At 41.4% G+C, this 20472-nt stretch overlaps 1 protein-coding gene across 1 annotated transcript in view; it reads right to left on the reverse strand.

Annotated features, from left to right (window-relative positions):
• The window catches only part of PHLPP1 (PH domain and leucine rich repeat protein phosphatase 1), a 206032-nt gene that overhangs the window by 59026 nt on the left and 126534 nt on the right, over nt 1-20472 (reverse strand). The window contains exon 4 of the mRNA XM_059140758.1: nt 19382-19548. Within this exon, the coding sequence (XP_058996741.1) occupies nt 19382-19548 (167 nt within the window). The remainder of the gene's footprint in view (nt 1-19381; nt 19549-20472) is intronic.

The following is a 20472-nucleotide window of genomic DNA, read 5'->3' on the forward strand; positions in this document are numbered from 1 at the left end:
ACTTTCTAGATAGGATTCCTCATTTGGTAGAACTGGCCACAGTGTAAAAATATGCACACAATTAAACTGAACTTAGAAAAAAAAGTTCCTCTAGGAAGGAAAAGACCTACCAGACATTATCCAACACAAGAGAGTGGAGATGAACCGATGACAACTCCAGGAGTTATTCAAGATAGCAAATGAAAGCATCTGCTTTTGGAAAAGTATTTGTCAATAATATGGAGGCGGGGGTGGGGGGGTGGGTAGTACTTTCACCTTTGCAAACAAATTTACTAGAACCACACCAGCCCTGACAACAAAAGAAAGCAGGAGTAAGCTGAATAAGTAAAAAGCAATAAAAAGAAGAAACAAACAAAAATAAAGCTCTCTCGTGTGTGTGTGTGTGTGTGTGTGTGTGTGTGTGTGTGTGTATTTGCATTTTAAATGGCCACAGGTTGGGCGCCTGGGTGGCTCAGTGGTTAAGCCGCTGCCTTCGGCTCAGGTCATGATCTCAGGGTCCTGGGATCGAGTCCCGCATCGGGCTCTCTGCTCAGCAGGGAGCCTGCTTCCTCCTCTCTCTCTCTCTGCCTGCCTCTCTGCCTACTTGTGATTTCTCTCTGTCAAATAAATAAATAAATAAATCTTTAAAAAAAAAATAAATAAAATGGCCACAGGCTGTTCATATAAAAAAGTGCAATTATTCTTTGCATCAATTCAATGATAAAAGTACTACTAGACCTTATGATAACGAGAACTGCCCCCAGCCTTAGGGGCCAAGTACCACCCCCCCCCCCCCAAAAAAGAAGTCTGCACAGTCCAATAAGATAGCAACAGCCCTCAGTGACTGGTCCAAACTGAAATGGGGCCGGTCCAAACTGAGATGTTCTCTAAGTATAAATACACAACAGATTTCAAACACTTAATACGAAAAGGAATGCAAACTCAGTAATAATTTTTTAGAACAAATAACCATTTTTATATACTGCATTAAATAAGATCTATTATTAAAATTAATTTCAATGGGTTTTCCTTACTTTCTCTAATGCGGCTTATCAGAAAATTTAAAATGAACTCATGTGGTTCACATTATACTTTTTCATGGAGAAGCATTTTCTCCATACCAAGAATAAGCAGATTTCCAGAATTCTTTACCCAAATGGCACCAAACGTGTTTTCAGGGCTTGTGTGGGCTTCCCTGGGCCCATCTTCCTCACCCACAGGCCCTAGGTGTAGACAGAACTTGGGACAGTGTGTCCACAGCCTTGTGGTATGAGGGATGGAGCCAGAGACAGAATAAAATGATGTTTGGGCCATCAGCCAGACTTCCCCACACTGCCATATCCAGTGTGGAACACCAAGGGGTCAGACGATTTTGAACGTGAACCTCTGCTTGTGAGTCATTAGATCTGCTAAGGTAGGAGGAGAGAACACATTTTATTTAACAGTTTATTAGCTTGATTATAACTTAAATATTTAGATATGGTATAGCGCCTCCATTTAAACTCTTGCCCTAGACCTGTACATTTGAAGGGCTGACTCTGATTTGTAAGTATCTTAAATTTCTCTCCTTTCTTCTCATCACAGTCCCCACATCCCTCATATTCCTCCCTGTGCAGCCCATCCCCCAAATTCTTCCCAGAAAAGAACACAGTGTTCAGTAGACTTGTTTAGCAAACAAAGCATGAATTGTTTCTGAGAACTCAAGTTCTTGGTCCGAACACATTAAAATTCATTTGTTTTGGAAACTCTAACCCTTACCCTCCTTAGAGTTCCACTTTTTCTTTACAGATGTGGAAACCGTCAGATTACAGGCATCTGCCAATTCAAAAAAGCCCTTGGGAGAAAGATAAACTAGAATCTACTTCTCTCAGGTCTTAAAATGGGGAAGAGATACCTGGACGTCAATGTTTAAGCTAAAAGAGAGATAAGAAATCAGAGTGGGTAATGGATGGTCTTTCCTCTCTTTACCTTCATTCAAAAAGAATGCAGAGGAGGGAGCAAGATAACAGGGAAGAAAAGACTAGAAATTTCTCATCTCCTATAAGATAAGACATTTACCTCTGTCATGCTAATAGGTGAAACCCATAAATTATCAAATGTACACAGACTCAGATTCCAAAATAAAACTGGCTGGCTTTGGAAAAATACATATTTGATGAAGTATTTTAAATAATTTTATTTTAAGCTACTATTACACTTCTTTTTTTTTTTTTTTTTTACTATTACAGTTCTTAAACCCTAAAAGTCAGTCCTACATTACATTCACTCCGGTTACAGATAATTCCTCATAGCTGTTCAATATAATGTAGAACACAATCAGAACATCCTAAAATTTCCGATTAATAAAAATTACTGTAATGATGATTTTAACAACTATAATGGTCAGGTTAGCAGTTACTAAGGAATGATTCTTCTTGATGTTTTAGAAACTAAAAGGACAGGAAATTCTGTAGTTTGTTTTTTAAAACACGTTATACGTATATTCGTACACACAGTGCCAAGGCTAAAAAAGTTACCTGAAGTGGATATACCCTCTTCATTTCTCAGTTATCTAAAGTGAGAATAAAGGGGCCTTTTAAGTCATTTTCTCTTATTTCTCAAGCTCACGGATACAGAAAGTAGGCTCAGAGAAACTGCGTCACACACAGCCTGAATATGCTGCCTTTCAACATCAATACTACCTCTTATCTCTCCCGCTCTTCTTTTATTACTTCTTACTAGAGACTTTAATATAAATAGGTACCAATTACTAATAATCCTAAATCACAGGTCAAAGGGTGGTCTCAGAGCAGAGTATGGAAAGCCCTCTTTTTTTCAGCCTCCCCTCCCCCTACAGAGAGTGGTGCCCCCTCGGCAAAGGAGGACGATGGATATTTTGAACACCATGTGCAATTCCATTTAAAGCAATGCAGCCACAAGCCAGGGCCCACCAACTGGCCAGCAACCTGCGAGGCCTGACTTCACTCTGCAGAGCAAGCAATCTGCTTTAAAGAAAGAGCTGTAATTCATGCCCATTTTTTTTTTTTAAGATTTTATTTATTTATTCATGAGAGACACACAGACAGGGAGGCAGAGGGAGAAGCAGGCTCCTTGCAGAGCAGAGAGCCCAAAATAGGACTCAGTCCCAGGACCCTGAGATCGTGACCTGAGCCGAAGGCAGCCGCTTAGCCATCTGGGCCACCCAGGAGCCCATGTCCATTTGTTCTGTAACAGAGCTCAAAGTAGGGGAAAAATCAAGATAACATTTATCCAGCGTCTAATAGAGTAATCTTAGTTAATTCTTAAAGCTAATGGGTGGTATTATAACATTTAGTCAATGACAATGGGCATTGTAGGCTTCTAGAACTGAGGTCTCAACACAAAGTTCCAAGGTACTTTTTTTTTTTTTTTTTTTAAATACTAAGTGTCACAAAAAAGTGCAGTCAGGGGTGCCCGGGTGGCTCAGTCAGTTAAGCCTCCAACTCTCGATTTCGGCTCAGGTCATGATCTTAGGGTTGTGGGATCTGGCCCGTACCCAGATCCACACTCAGCTCCCTGACTGCACCCTACTTCATGCCCCACACTCTCTAAAAGACGGATCAATTTTGAAAGGAAGGAAGAAAAAGTGCAATCAACTAAATACTTGATCATCTATAAAGACAGAAAACTCTAATTATAACATCGTTCACAAAGAAAAACTGGAGTCCCTCCCCAACTAGGTACCCTAAGGGCCATATAACAAAGTGTAGGATCGCCTGGCGGGGGTGGGGGGTGTCTTAAAATGATGGAAGGTCACCAGGCTTGTTTTTCATGATCCTAGACGCTATTGATTTTTCTCCTTTCTCAGCATGTAACCACTCAATCTACCCACACTCAAAATGCAATGGACAAAGTTCTTTACGGATATTTAGGAAACAAAACCAAATAAATAGTATGATGATTCTTTGGAGACATAATTAGTTTTCGATCCATCTAAATCTTTAGTAATCTTTCCATAAAAATATAGTAATTTGACCATAAAATAAATGACAGTATAGCGGAGGTACTCCGGTTTTTAAACCTATTCAAATGTGATTAAATGGGAGTTATGTGTTGTGCTCATGAAGAGGAAACCATACCTGCTCTACTCAATGATTCTAACAGAGAGAAATCAATATTATTTTCTGGAGTTATTATTCACTACAAGTGGGTCAATTAGAAAGAGATCCCCTGGTGTCTGGATTTCTGTTTCATAGTAACAGTCCATGTTTCACTTGTTTTTTTCCTCGTGGGGGAACATACTAATACACTTTGGAAATTATTAGGCTCCAATATTAAGTAATGAAGGACCTGCTCGAGGGCTGGAGTTGTAAGCCTAGCTCTGGGCTTAGTCTCCTGCTTTCCATGAATTATGAAAAGCAAGCTCCCTAATGGCTCAGAGTGGGTGTACCGTAGTGGAGAGCTGCCAGGCTCTCAGTGCTCTGTAATTCCCACTGCAGTAGCCTTTAAGAGGATTGCTTTTATTTGATTACTGAAATAATACATGCTCATTTTAACAAGTCGAACTATAGGAGCATATAAAGAAGACATTAACAGTCTCTCCTACGTCCTTCCAAATCCGATCCCTCCTGAGATGACCAGTGTTCAAGTATGGTGTACAGGCTTCCAAAGCTCTTCCTCCCCAGAAAGCACATACATGCATAAATAGGAGATAACCCCCCTCTTTTTTTGAATGGGCTTATACCACACACATTTTTTCTATGACTTGTTTTCTCATCGACTACAGACAAATCATCTTTCGGAGGCAGTACGTAAAAGTCTAATTCACTCTCTGACCGCTGTATACTACACAGAGTACAAACGTACCCCAAGTGATCCACCCATGCCTCCACTGACTGACGTCACGAGTACTCCCAGCTGTTTTCTGCTGTTAGGAATCATTCAGCACATCCTGTTGTGCATCGGTGTTTTCATTTTGCAGTATTTGTGGGTGCCCAATGACTTACCATAATTCTGAAATCGAATAGGCTCTGAAAATTTAAAAATTTTTCACTGATTCATGTGGTGACAAAAGTTGACCTGTGCTGATGTGAATATCCTGACATGAATTTGTTCCCTTTAGAAATATAAACGTGTCTGCTCACAGAGCCCCAAAGCCTGCTAGACGTGCTATATAATATACGTTTCTATATTATCTTTAATAATCTGAAACTCTCTGAAATCTGAAACACAAACGGCCTTAAGAATTTTGGGTCAGGGACTGCAAACCTGTTTTTCTAAAACTGTAACGGATGGGCCCAAGAATATGTGCAATTTAAACTTTAATATGTTACTATGAAATTACCAAATGTTGTAGGAATTCACAATCACCCCTGTTGGAGAGGGCTCCTTTCTATGTTCCTTTCACTAGCACTTAACGTTGGCATCCTTTCCGCTGTGGCCAATCTGATGAGCAAAATGCGGTATCTTTTTGTGGAGTTCATCTTCTTCGGGATACACATTCATATCCTTTGCCTGTTTTCCTACTGGGTTATTTGTCGTCAACTTAATAACTTGTAGTCGCTCCCCCGGTATTAACTGCCACACCCACTGTCATATGCCGCTATGTGTCACATGACACTCAGAGCTTCCTGTTTCATCTTCCCCCCACTCTGTTTGTTAATCATAACTTAAGCCACACGCTAATTTTTATTTGCTCAAATTTTGACATTCTTTTCCCTGATGGAGTCTATTCTTTTCACCTTGCTTGGGAAGGTCCTCTTACCTCACCCCAAAATGGTACAAAAGTTCTCTCATATATCCTCATATTCATGTATTTTATTTCATACATTCAAATCTTTATTTCACCTAACACTTATTTCTTACATGTGAAGCTTGGTAGAGGTCTACTCCTATTTTAGGGGGTCTTGGGGGGGTGTCTAGTAGTTAATTATGCCAACAGCGTGTATTAAATAAATCACCATTTTCAATATTCATTCAATTTAACATTCATTCGATTTTATATACCAGGAAAAGAGAGAACAAAAAGAGAAAGCCTACTACTGTTCAAATAAAACGAAGCGAAAACCGTAGGTAAAAACAAGCCACAGGGGCACCTGGGTGGCTCAGTGGGTTAAAGCCTCTGCCTTCAGCTCAGGGCATGGTCTCAGGGTCCTGGGATCAAGCCCCACATCGCTCTCTGCTCAGCGGGGAGCCTGCTTCCCCCTCTTTCTGCCTGCCTCTCTGTCTCCTTGTGATCTTTATCTGTCAAATAAATAAATAAAATATTTTTTTAAAAAAGTTACATTTACTTTTTATTTCTCTTTTTCCCCAGGATAATTTATAAAATCAAATGCCTGCTCTTTGGTTCTTCCTAAGAGCCCAGCTGGTGTCGTGGAGACTATAAAATGCTTCGATTAAACAATTCATTTGACAGAGTAACTTGTCTCCTTTATCTGTAGAAGGATAAATCTTGGAAAGAGTATCAAAGTACTTTTAAAATATGTGTACTGAATGCACTCTCTCGAGAAGCATTAAACCAGTGAGTGAAAGAGACGCTGCTCAGCAGCTTCTTAATTTACCCTCCTTGCACTTTGAATTGACTGCTCTAGCACAGAATTGCACTGTTTGTGAACTTTGTCCCACAGCCATGTTTTAATATTTTTGCCTAACCCAGGTATGCCCTAGGGCAACCAGGGAAACAGTATTTATGACAGAAAACAAAACAATTTGCAAAAGACTTAAAAGGCAGCTTTCCCTGGATACAGAAGGAAAGAACGAGTATCTTTTGCCCCATGTTTCTCTCGGACACATCTGTGGCTGCGGTGGCCTGAGAAACATTTGAGTCACTGAGGCCACTTCAGAACTGCTGGGAATGCCTCCTCTTCAGAAACCATGACTCAGCTCCGTTCAGCTCTCATACCCCAAACTCCACTGCCCTGGGACTGAACTCTCGTCGGTGACTTCTCCACTTCTTGGTGCAGTGATTTTTCCTGTTGTCCCTTTAGGACGAAGTCCACCAGCCTTGCACCCAGTGAACACCTGCCAGGGTCTTCTGGGAGTTTCGGCGTGCATATGAATGTACAAATGCTAATCTGGCACACAACCAGCTTCTCAGCACTTGAGCCAAAATACACAGAAACCATTCCATCGTAATCCTAATCACCATTAATGACTCTCAGCACAAGCAAAATAGGCGTATCACCCTTTCATATGACTCGAAAACAAAAACAGACACACGCATATCTTGGATAAAACTGTATTGGAGAAAAATTTTCTTAAGAATTGTTTCAGAATAAGTAGAGGAAGCTACAAGTCACAGACATAATTTTTCCAAAATAATAATCAAGGAAATCAAGAACACTCCATGTTGGCAACAATTACAATGGACATATTGCTGAGATGCAAATTAAAGCATTCCCTAAAGAGAGACATTTCTATTTTAATCCTCTTTTTAAAATGATTCAAATAGGAGGTGCTTATTGGTTACTTACTTTGTGCTAGACCCAGGCTAAGTTAACCCTATGTATACAACAGCCAACTAGACAGAGCTCCAACCCACGGGGGGGGGGGGGGGGGGGCGGGGGGCGGGGGGCGTGGCTGGCTCCCATGAATCAAGTAAGTACATTATATAGAAAACCACTCCAGGGACACCTGGATGGGCTCAGTCAGTTAAACACCCGCCTTCATTCAGCTCAGGTCATGATCCCAGGGTCCCCACAGCATGTCCCACAGTGGGCTCCTTGCTCAGCGGGGAGCCTGCTTCTCCCTCTGCCTGTTGCTCCCCCTCTTGTGCTCTCTGACAAATAAATAAATAAAGTCTTGAGGGAAAAAAAAAAAAGAAAAAAGAAAACCACTCCAAATCATAAGATGGTAATCATGTGGAAAGAGTAGTCGCTAGATCTACAGTAATCTACAGTAACCCCGCACTAACCAAATTCATGAAAACAATGAGTCACAAGAAGCATAAATCTGTCTTCTGATTCTTTTATAAACTGGCAATACAATGAATGAAATGACAAACAAGCGTTATGTTATTATGTTACAGTTAAACTGATCTTTCCTATGAAATGGTTTCTTTATTCAATTTATCCGTGACTACCTTTTCTCATTTTCTTACAAACAGACCTGCCCAAAGCCAACTCAATTGCAACATCATTCAAGAGATGTTTAATATTAACCACCACACTAGCAGGAACAAAGAACAAAAATGTAAAAAGTAGAAAACAAATCGTTATTTCCACTTGTCCTCTCAGAGGAAAGAAAAAAAGAAGCCCCATAAAGTATACTTGGATAAAATCCCAGTCGAGTCATACAGGATATATAAAAATAAAAGCCAGATAACATCTCTATCACAGATATCAGATTATCAAAGGAGAAAATGAACGTAAGCTAAGGTCGGAGAGAATAATTATATCATGAAAATGTGCTTAGACATGAGCAGTTTAAGCTCACCTCTCAAATAAACCAGGTATATCTGATAGTTAACAGAAAAAGTCCAGTACCCAAAAGTTTACTAGATACAGTAAAAGTCTAACCATCCATTCAGTAAACATTGCCTGAATTTGTATTATGCACAAAGGTGTGTAAAGCATACAAACATGAATTACAAATGGTTTTCACCCCCCAGGAATTTAAAAATAGTTTGGGAGCAAAGGAGCTATAATACAAAGCACAAGATGAAAACTTACTGGAAAAAAAATCACGGGTACTTACAGAAGAGAAAAGTCACTTTGATCAAAGGGACACAAACAAGAGTTTAATGGGGAGATGGGGATTGGAAGAGAGGACATTCAAAGAGAATAAATTTAACATGTCCTGTGAAAAATGCAGTTTCCGGGGATGCCTGGGTGGCTCAGTCAGTTAAGCATCTGCCTTCGGCTCAGATCATGATCTCAGGGTCCTGGGACAGAGTCCCCCACCAGGCTCCTTGCTCAGTGGGGAGCCTGCCTCTCTCTCTGCCTGCCACTCCCTGTGCTTGTGCTCTCTCGCTCTCTCTCTGGCAAATAAATAAATAAAATCTTAAAAAAAAAAAAAATGTTTCCTGGGTCTCACCACAGGGGGTTCTGACTCCTCAGGGATGGCTGGAAAAAAGATTTCCTTGTTGCCTGTGAACATCCCATGTGATCCTGACATAAGCGTTCATAAATCATATTTTGAGAAACTCTGATTTGGAGGGCAAAAACTACAGGGTATACTTGGGAAACATTAAGCAAATGATAGCGTTAAGCAGAAAGAGCTGTGGATGTACAGGGCGCACAGAGACTAAGCACGGAGCGCCTCCAACTCCGGATGAAGGCACTGCTATTTCCCTATGAAAAAACCTGAATAGAGAAGTGAAATAGTCTACGTGAGGAGGCATGGTTTTGTGTGTATCATTAAAATCACAGGACATCTCTGCTTTCCTTGATGGGCTTCCCCTACACACACACACACACACACACACCCCTACCTCTCTACACGGGGTGAAAGGTGCATTCTGACAGAAATCTTACAATGAGAAAAAAAAAAGAAAACGGTGGGAAGTCGGACTTTCCCTCACGTTCTCTTGTTAATTACAGGTCCCACAGACATCACCCGGGAGGGCTGGGTGTCCCCTCCTTCAGAGAAGGCACTGGGAAACCATCTGCCAGCACTGGTGTCGTCACCCTAACCCGCCCGGGGACAGGACAGCGGGCGCGTGACTCCTCCCGTTCACAGCTCTGACTGTGGCGATCGTGGTGAAGGACAGCAGAACTACAGGCACTCTTAACAACAACAACAACAACGCTCACAGATTTTTCATTTTTAACATGTGGGTGGGCAGAAGGAACTCCAGAGCGCGCGGAGGCTGTCCGAGCTGAGGCAGAGGAGAGAGGAAGGAAAGGGCGTCACGGGGTTTCCCTCGCAGTTCTTGCACTGGCAGACAAAGCGTTTTTTCCAGATGTCATTAGGAGCAGCAGGAATCATGTTCCCAAGTCATGACGACGCTTCATCATAAAAAACCCACAAAATGAGCATCACCGGCCGGCCTCTCCCTGCATGCATATCACTGTCCCCTAAAAGCTCTGTGTGGAGGGGAAAGTTGGTCGCCACTCAGAATAACAAACACGTGCAAAAATCTGTTCGACATTAACCACTTGCAGGCAAGGTAAAGCTTGGACAGTACAGCAAAGAGTTCAACTAGAACAAACAGAAGAATGGAACCGGCCAGAATACAACAGCCTCACTGGAATCAAGCCAAGGCTTCTGAAGATCCCTCCTTTCTTTATATTTAAGTGGGGGAAAAAGTTAAACATCTTAACGGATCCCAAGAAGTCAATAAGGCAGCCGGTAATTTAATACAGTCTGGCTGATAAAGAAATCTTTTGTTTCTTTCTGAGCTCCTTCTTCTTCGTGCACCATGTGAGGGAAGAAGAAAATCCGCTATTATTTTCAGAAATGAGGTCGGGAGCTCACACCGAGGCGAAGACCAAAGGCTAAGCAGTCTCAGTGCCCCAAGCACCAAGCGGAGGCTTTCCTTTGATCAGGGAGGGAAAATGGGAGTCGTGTGAAATGGAAAGCTTCCCGAGAGGATCAAAATTCCATCTGAAAAGCAAAGCTGTAGAATAAAGGAACTTCCAGTGTTGGGAAGAGTTAACTGAAAGAAGGGCATTCTACCCAGTCTATGAAATCCCTTACACACTTGGCAAGCCCCACCAAACCTCAGTAGTGGAAGTTCCTTCCCAAGGTCACTCCTCCCTGAGCAGCCCTTGTGCTAAGCGCTCTTTAACACACCGGCCGTACCCTTTCTGTCGCACTTAGCATTGTTCACTTGTAATATTCCTTTATATGGCAGAACATCTTCAAAGAAGCCGAAGTCGGGCTAGGTACTGCAGTTCTAAGGCTGGCAAATGAACTGCAAAAAATATTTTAGCATGCGGCTCCTGATTCTACTCTTAATGGACCACCACCATTCCCATTCAAAGGAAGTTTTCAAAAATTACGGATAAAAACACAATATTAAAATCTCTTCCTTTAAAAACCTGGAAAGGTGAACTTCTGGGATGGGTAAGTAATTAACATGAATAACTTCGTAGCTCCGGAATGCCAAGATCCCCAAAAGAACAGAGTAGGAAATAAGGTCATTTGTTTTCCACTCCATGGGGGATTAAAAATGTGGAAAATTGAGCTTTCTAAGAAGAAGGTACTTGATAAATTCCAGGCATAGCTACGAGTTTCTCAATGCTCATTTCTTCATAGCTTTCATTCTACTCCACCCACACACTCGCGAACCCAACTCAACCTCATCCCTTCTCCCCACTGTTCTCCCATTTGAAACATCTCTGCTCCCCTCCCATCCCTCTTATTCTTTTCAGCTAAAACACATTTCACATTTAAACAGAGATCAAATCACTTCTCTCTTCCAAGTCTTTAATTCATGCTGTCCTTGATCCAAAGGTAATTGTTTTTTTTTTTTTAATATTTTATTTATTTGACAGACAGAGATCACAGATAGGCAGAGAGACAGGCATAGAGAAAAGGGGGAAGCAGGCTCCCTGCTGAGCAGAGAGCCTGACGTGGGGCTTGATCCCAGGACCCTGAGGTCATGACCTGGGTGAAGGCAGAGGATTAACCCACTGAGCCACCCAGGGACCCCGATCCAAAGGTAATTGTGATCTCTACCTTACGTTACATTGTACCCATTTTATACCACAGCCTGTAAGACACCAATGACAAGCTTACCCCTAAGTTCCTTGAAACTGATCTCCAGGTACTATGCAACGTAACATGATGGATGTACCATCTTTCTAAATGACCACTGTACCCTTAAAAAGAAACTTTAAGCACTAAATGCACCAAATGGTGCTACTGAATGCTCAAAGCATCTTTTGGATGCTCTTTTCTGAAAGTTTTAGGATCACATTTCTTTGATTATCCTTGGTTGTGGGAAAACTAACAATTCAACTCAACAAATATTTATTAAGGGGCTTCCCATATATATATAATATATATATATTATATCCTGTGGGGGGGCAGCTGAGAGGGAAAACAAAGATAAGGAAACTCCATCTCTGTTCTCAAGGGCTTCATATAGATGGCAATGTCTGAAGTTTTCAGATGTTTATTATAAAAGGTACACAGTTGGTAAATGCACTAAGTAGAGAGAAAGCTAACAATTCAGAAGACAAAAGGTCACAAGGGAACAGGAAATAACTAAAAGCTTCAAGAAACAAAGGTCATTACAGACGTGCTTTGAAGGGGAGGAAGATTCACTGGGTCTGGCGGGTGAAAAGCAGGAGACGCACATTCCTTGCAAGGTGAATGTGAAGCGTGTTGAGAGAATGCTGAAGAAACTTGTAGCTTTTTTTTTTTTTTTAAGGAAGTCCAATGTCATATTGTCTGTTTAAAATCTAATGTTTCCTTTCCCAACTTCAAATCCCTTCTTAGGAATGTCTTTTTTCATCATCTTTTCTGAATCACCTTGCCATACAGGCGGTCCTCTCATGATGAATGACCAGTCTCCCTTCTTCCCCATGTGGCTGCAATACCTTTTGCAGAGCAGGGGGTACACTCAACACAGTGCTGAATGAATCAGGATGACTCCCACCACCACCATTTGCTCACATACTCAGTCCTTTACATCATACATACTGAACGGCTGACCTGACAGCGGGTCCTCCCTCTGAGGAAGAACAAATCCCTGCTCCCTAAGAATTCAAAGCAAACAAGATAAATGCAGAAAACAGTAAAAAAAGAGAAAAAAAGGTGACAGGCTCAAGTCAACTCTTTCCTTACGGCACCTGCACTGAAAGTCACTCAGGCAAAAATTTAATGCGACATCAAATGTTTACAAGTTGAAGCAACACAGCTATTCCTAGGCACTGTATCTTCACAAGAGCAGACGCTTTTTTAAACTATTGCATAAAATATTGTGAAACTGTGAGGACCATAGTAACAAAACAACAACAAAGTTCAGTCTCCAAAGAAGAATCTAAAAAAAAAAAAAAATCTGATGGTGGTAAACCTAAGAGGATTGATTTTTTTTTTTTTTTTTTTTTGGCCTATTTCAGGATCACATAAGGTAAAAAGCACATAAGTAATAATTCTGCAGACACATGCTTTACCAAATAATTTGAAACACCAACTTCCACTGAAATTGGAATAATAATCTCCCTATAAAAAAAAAAAATCAGCTCCATTCCTAGAACTTGCTACCAGAGCAGGGAATCTGAGTCGCCTCCCTTATTCATGGATGGAAGTAATAGATAATCACCAGCCATCAACACAACCGAAACACGATCAATTTGTATTTATGAGTAATTATTAATTTGTCTAATTTCTAACATATAGAATTAAGCGGTTGAAGTGTGTTTTGATTATCATCAATTTGTCAAATATTAAAACATAGGCTTATCCATAAAAGTGATAGGCAGAACTGAGTAATACATTAAAATGATCTAAGGTGAGGATGTTTAAGTTCAAATATGGGGGCAAACTTTCCAAGCACCACGGGCAAAGCTCCGGAAGCAGGCACACACAAATTCCTCCCACCAAACTCTGCTTCTGCGTTTGCTCTGTGCGCGGCTTGCTCCAAGTGCGGCGAGGGCTATGAGCACCCGGGAACTCTGATCCGTCAACCCTTACAAACCCCGGATCCTTCCGTGCAATATTACTGCCCGTGAAACTTTAATAAGTGGTCATTTTAAAACAGCTACATGTTTCAGGAAAATGTCTGAACATGAATTTTGTACAACTAAGTTCATACTGCTTCAGTACAGTATTAAAAAGAAACTTCAGACATGGGAAGGTAAGTTATATTCCTTGAATTTAAAACAGCAAAAAAGTTGTCCTCTTCACTGACTTTACAAAGAAACTTACTATAATTTATTTTTTTTTTTAATTCTCCATTGCAAATAATAATAATCTTAGGACTAATACCATCTGGGTCATCTAAATGGAGATGTAGCTCATGTAAGTGAAGCACCATCTACTAATAAAACGGAGGTAAATAATACATTCTAATTAACAGTGACATACATAATCACGAAAGAAACCATTAAGCTACCAAAAATTACTCTGATTTTGCCTCTCCTCTATATTTTGAAAACTAACTTGAAGAGTTCCAATGCCAATAAAGGAAAAACAAACAGTGGTTGTTCCAAGAACAATGTTTTCCCTCTGAAACTGCTGGCCTATGTGTGTACATCAGCAGGCCATCTTTCCAGATTTAGAATGCGGCTAGAAATACCAACGTAAATGTTCTGTGAAAACAGCTCATTTATTTAAGGCAAGAATTTCCAATAGGAAGAAAAATTAAGGGGATATGTGGTTAAGAGAAGAAGTCACAGAACTCCTACCTGTTATAAATGCACTGTACTTAAAGTTACTCCCTGGATATCTGCCCTAACTGACTTTGTCATCTAAAAATTCATTCCTTGATACTTAGGCAAAAACACAGTAAGCTCCCCTCCGGTACCTCTCTAACATATTCACTATGAAACATGCACTAGAAATTAGCACAAATTCCATAAACACACAAATCAAAAATATACAACTAAATACATGGCATATCTCAAACCTGCCTTATTAATTATATTAGCATATAAATGCTACATTAATGCTTTTTGGAGTATGTGAGTTTAAAAATCTATATTATAATTTCAATTCCTAGTACTAAGTGTATGTATGTATATTCTACTAGACTTCAAATGTTATTACTTTGAGAACTTTGCAATAAAATATTTCTTGGACAATGGAAGTAGTAGCATGTGGTAGGGAAAACACGGGTTTAAAGCCCATTTGTTTTCCAAAAGGCACACAAGAGCAGCTTCAGCAGTTGCTCAGGAACCCCCCCCCGCCCCGCCCACACACACAAGTCCCCTCAGTCTAGCCCCTCTAGGCATAAAAAACAGAAACCTTTGTTGCCATGTCAAGCTGAAAAATCTTCTACCTTAAGTGAAAGACATGGCTTCATCCTGCACAAAGTACGAACCAATAATACGTAAGTTCATATGTTTTGCCTGCTTTTCTAAAAAAACATAAATGAAGAAAGCTGGACGCCACTACATACTACCCATTTATATCAAGTACTAAAACAGGCAAAACTCATTTATGGTGTTAAAAGTCAGGATAGCGACTCTCTTTAGTCTAATCTCTGACGGGAGGAGGGGCACAGGAAGGCATCTGGGGTAGCAATATTCTACTTCTCAATATACGTACCAGTTACGTGGATGGGTTTACTTTGAGAAAAGCCACCTAATAGTACACTCATTCTTGTGCCTCTTCTATGTTTGTTACACTTCTACAAAAAGACATCGGAGGGTTACACAAGGAAGACTTAAGACCCCATATCCTCTCCGGTTCCAGCAGAACCCAGCTTATGCCCTGGAAGAAGCAGAACTGGAGTGTCTCTGGCTCAAAGACATCAGGCCTAGTAGAAAAGACTGTTCTGAAAACGGGGACCAATTAATAATGCACACGCCACACCCTCAGATTCTAGCTCTTCCTCACTCAGCTTCCTGAATCTCGGCATGCGTTGCCCACACAGAAGACCACAGGATTCCTCTCACGTAAAACTGACATGCCTTAGGGAAAAGATCCACAGATACTGTCTTTGGAAGTTCCCCAATGAAACCACAAGCTCACCCCTGGTGGCTGTGACAGGGCTCTACATGGAGAAGCCTTGCCCACGTATCGCAGTGGGCAACTCACTTCTCAGTGACTCACCATTAAATAGGAACAGAGAGCAAAGGATCGCCAAATAGTTACGTTTCTACACAAAAGTCAGACACCTACACAGACAGGAGAAAAAGAAACGGACAGTGCAAGAAGGAAATAAGCAAATAAATAAATAAAGAGCTTTAATGCCCTCAGAAAGAGAAGAGAAAAAGAAGAGAATGTTATTAAAACGCACACAAATTAAAAAACAAACAAGAAAGAGCTCTTGAAAAATAAAGACAACAGATCTTCAGAAGGGTTAACACAAAGTAGAGAACACCTGTCAAGAAGTAGGGCATTCAAGCAAAGAGATGGGAAAATTAGAGAAATAGAGGAGAAATGAGGTTCCGCCGAACTCACAGGAATTCGGAAGAAGAAAAGAGAAAACCAAGGTGGGGGAGAAAATGATCAAACAAAATGAGAAAGTTTTCAGAACTGAAGGACATAATTTTTTTAGCTTGAGTATTCGTCATAAGGGCTGAAATTAATAAAGAGAGCCAAAGAAGGAACATCCTACAGTCTTCTGGAGGTTGTTTAAAACAAAACAAAACAAAACAAACAAGGAAACAAAAGGGGAAAAAAGATCACCGTAAAGAGAGGGATCAGAAGAGCATAACACTTGTTAATAGCAACTGCAGAACCTAGAAAATAATAGTGCACTGGCTTCAAAATTCTCAGAACACGTGTTTTCCTACGTAGAAGCCAGCCAAATTACCACTCAAGTGGGAGAGAAAATATTTTCAGATATGCAAAGTGTCTGATAAATTGGTCTCCCGTGCCTCCTTTCTCGGGAAGACACTGCATTAAAAAAAGGGAGTAAACCAAGCCTTTCTTCAAGTTACCAGCTGTCAGCAAACGAGGGGTCCAGCACAGGGAGATGAGAGCCACCAGGAAAATGACACAAGGTCATCCCAGGACGCCAGCTGTGAGAGGCCCGCGGAGCAGGTAGCTACCCTGACTCCAGGAGGAAAGGAGCGTCCAAGAAAAAGGCATCGGGAAGCATGTCAAGAGTTCTGTCCGACACAGGAAGACTAGAGAAAAACGTACACACGTGAGAGGCTACTCTCCAGGCAGCACAAGAAAGGAAATATAGTCACTGCATTTAACAAGCGCTTTGGCTGCGGGCCACCGCTCTCTCCTCACGAGGATGACAACCCAAACCGAGAGCCGGCCACACACCCAGCGGACGGAGCAGCGGCAGCGTGCGCGGGCCGGTGACAAGGGAAGAGAGTTACAGCTGCACCTTCCACAGTAGTAAGCCAACAAACAATGTCCAACAGCAACAAAAAAATGTCAAAATAGAAGTATATAAAGAGTACTTTGGAAGATGGAGGAAAATTGCAAAAAAGGGACCAAAAGACTCAAAAATCGTTGCCTGGGGAGGAGGACTGGGGTGTAGAGAGGGGCGGGAGCGCCAGGCACATACTCCTGATCAGGAGTCTTGTTGTTTATTAAGATCTTTAAAAATCTACATAGGATGTTACTTGGATGGGGAAAAAGTTTAAATTTTTAAACAATGAAAACAAAAACCAAGGCATGTAGGAAACAGCAGCGAGACAACTAGCAAGGACCGAAGGCAGCGGGAAAATGCCAGGGAGGCAGCTGTCCCGAGGAGCTCCCTGTGCTGTGCAGGTGGCAGCAGAGACGTGCCTCCCGGGACAGCTGCGCGACAGGCCATGTGCTGAGGGAGGGGCAGCACAGGCGAAGCGGCCAGGGCCAAGGAGAAAGTCACAGATGCAGAATCCACAGATACAGAGGGCCAACCGGGAAACTCTGAAAGAACTGAATAATAAGCAGGATGATGCCCCAAACACCCTCCCCCCCAGGTATCTGTCTGCTCAGGCCACAAAGGCTGGCTCTTCAAGAAGCATCCTATTCCCTCGTGGAATGAAACGCACTTTGATATTCTTTGTGTTTAGGTTTTAAATTTTGAAATTACTTATGAAACATGCAAATAGAAAACTATAAAAAAATAATGATCATCTAAACATCCACTCCTCAGCTCTTTAAAATATTAACATTTTTGTCATATTTGCTTCTAACTTTTTTAAAGAAATAAACATTGTGGATAAACCCTCCTGGGAGTATTCCCTCATCGCAGCCCCTCGCCGCCTCACAGCAGGAACCGTGCATCTGCTTTGACACTGCGTTCTCCATCCACCTCATCTCTAAACTGAGAGCGTTGGTTTGAATGCGTTCTGATGGGAACCCTGTGTGACATCCTGGACGTCCTGAAAGCGGGAGGGCAGATGGTCCTACACGGCCATGAAGCCTCCGCTGCTTATTATCTAGTTCTTTCAGAGCTTCCCGACTGGCCCTCCAGATCTGTAGATAAAAGCACCTCTGCTGTAAAGAATGATGGTTATCTCAAAGAAAATACTTGTACAATTATTTGAGCTCTGAGCCAAACTGGGCAATAACTTGTGGAATGCCACTTTTACTTGAAAAAACAACTGACAAATTCGTTACTCGGACTTGGGTATTTGGCAGACATTTTCTCTACAATGAAGTGAGAAGGTCATTTCAGGAAAAACAACTGACGGTATCTGTTGCCAAGGAGAGCCTTCAAGCTTCCAAATGAACATGAAAATTTTAGAAAACTTGCTTCCACCGTGAACTTGAGAACTTCTCAATACTTAAAGATTTTTCTGATGAGATCAGTGGTGATATTAACAACTGTGAGGTCTTGGAATTGCATAATAAAATATGCTAACATTTGGAATAGCTTCATTATCTAATGAAATAGTATTTCCCAAATGACCAATAATTAATGCAATACAATGATGTACAGGCAAGGACCTATTCAAAGTGCAAGAAAGGTCGACAGAACCTAGTGTGAAAGAAGTTTTTAAAGTTTAACAACAGGGTTTTAGATTCCATACTGGAGACATTTAAGAAATGACCACTTGTCAAGTTTTGGTATATTATCAAAGAAGACTATTCACAACGGTCTGAAGCGACAATGATCATACTCTTCTCTTTTGTACTGCACAAACTTTGTAACAAATACTTACCAGGTTATTCTTTTTGGATATTAAAAACCATGAACACATAATCACAATGCTAAGTTACCACAATTTAATCCCGGATCATTATCGGTCATTTAGAACAAGTGAACAGTTCATTATTAATTTAAAAGTTATGTTCTTTTGCTGTTAGAGTCTCATATATCTACAAAAAATATGTAAATATCAGAGGCTTAGTTTACTACAGAATCAAGAACGATCATTGGTCTAAAAAGGAAATGAATACAGTAAATTCTTAAATCTGTTTTAAGTACACCCAAAAAAAGTCCCTTCTCTCTAGTTATAAAGCAGACTGTTTAAATGTTTGGCTCTTGAAACCTACACACTAACCACCCAGATGAACTGGGATTAGGGGATTTAAACCTTAGTTCTTAAACTGGTAGAGAAATGTCTTTATGGGAAAAAACTGACTTTTTGTAAATTTCCAAAGAAATAATCTAATCTGACCAAACCTCTGTAGTTCAGAAGTAACACACCGAGTAACAAACTTTTTACAGACCCGTCTTCAGATCAGTTAGGAAACAGAAGTATTTTCAAGAGAAATAATCCTTCTTACACAAATCTGTCCAGTTAATGAATATCATAAATCATTCGTTTCAAAGGCAGGGACCTTAAAAAAATTTCACAATAAAACTGATAACGCCCTCACTTTCATGAAGTCCTATTACCTTGCCCTCTTAAAGAGAAAGGTCACACACTGTAGCTGTTTAAGTCAGATGACTCAAGTAACAATCAGAAGCGACCCATTTCTGTATGCTCACCTTTGCAGTTCACTGAGCCCCCTGGCAGTTGGTAGGCAGGGATTCTGCCTTAGGAAGTTTTGTTTTAAGTTGAGATGAGTGAGGTCTTGGCTGTAGAAGAGGTTGGCAGGCAGATGCTCCAGGCTGCAACACGAGAGGTCCACTGAGCTAATGCGCTGTGATGCAACCTGGAGGGGGATAAAACCCAGCCTGATTTTAATGCCATCCATTGGTCCTACAGATGCCCCCTATGGATAGAAATATGGTAACCCCATTCAGAACACAGGCATACTGTACAAGGGGCACTAGTAGTCCAAATACAAACCAGCAGACTATTTACTTAATATAGAACTGAGCCAAGTACTGTAAAAGCAGAAAACGGTGTCCCTGCCTGGACGGGACTTGCAGTAACCCGGTATAGGAGACAGGTTACAAAAAGCCCTGATTATCCTATCAGGTTCAGTGATATCAGTCATCTCCTCCAGGGGTTCAGTTCCTGAAAATGTTCACAGTAAGGGAATTCAGAGCTAAATTATACAAGACTCCAGAGGAACTACAGGGTTAGGAGACTGACCCGAACTGAGGTCTAGATGGAACCCATCCAAGCCCTCGCACAGACGGATTTAAAACAGCACAAGTAAGAGCGGTATCCCGGCTTTGCACACTTTGTTCGCAGGAATGGCAGCATAGCCTCAGATTCCACTGCCTGCCTGCTCCCAACTTCTCGGGTTTCTCTCCCCTAAAGCTTCAATGGGATGCTTATAAATCCACTGGGCTTTGCTTCATGCAGTATTCTAAGTACAGTTGATTTAATGTCTGAATGCTTATCCACATATTCAAAGCCTTCCTGGTTAAATGACTATGACCGTGGCGAGAGTCCCGGGCCACAGACCAGCCAGCGTGCCGGACGCAGGAGGAGCCCGGAACGACCTGCATGCCTCAAAGGCCTTCTCCAATGTTCCACGTCATGTGGTGCCACTTTATGCCTCTGTGTGTGGCTTCAGCCCTATCTGCATACACCTTGGCTCCGTCTCTGCCCAGAGAGGCCATGGGTATACAGTTCTGAGATCTGGGCTGATTCTTCCCTCGTGCTCTTTATCTCTACCCAAGCT

Source organism: Mustela lutreola, chromosome 11, assembly GCF_030435805.1.
Source record: "Mustela lutreola isolate mMusLut2 chromosome 11, mMusLut2.pri, whole genome shotgun sequence".
Classification (NCBI taxonomy): domain Eukaryota; kingdom Metazoa; phylum Chordata; class Mammalia; order Carnivora; family Mustelidae; genus Mustela; species Mustela lutreola.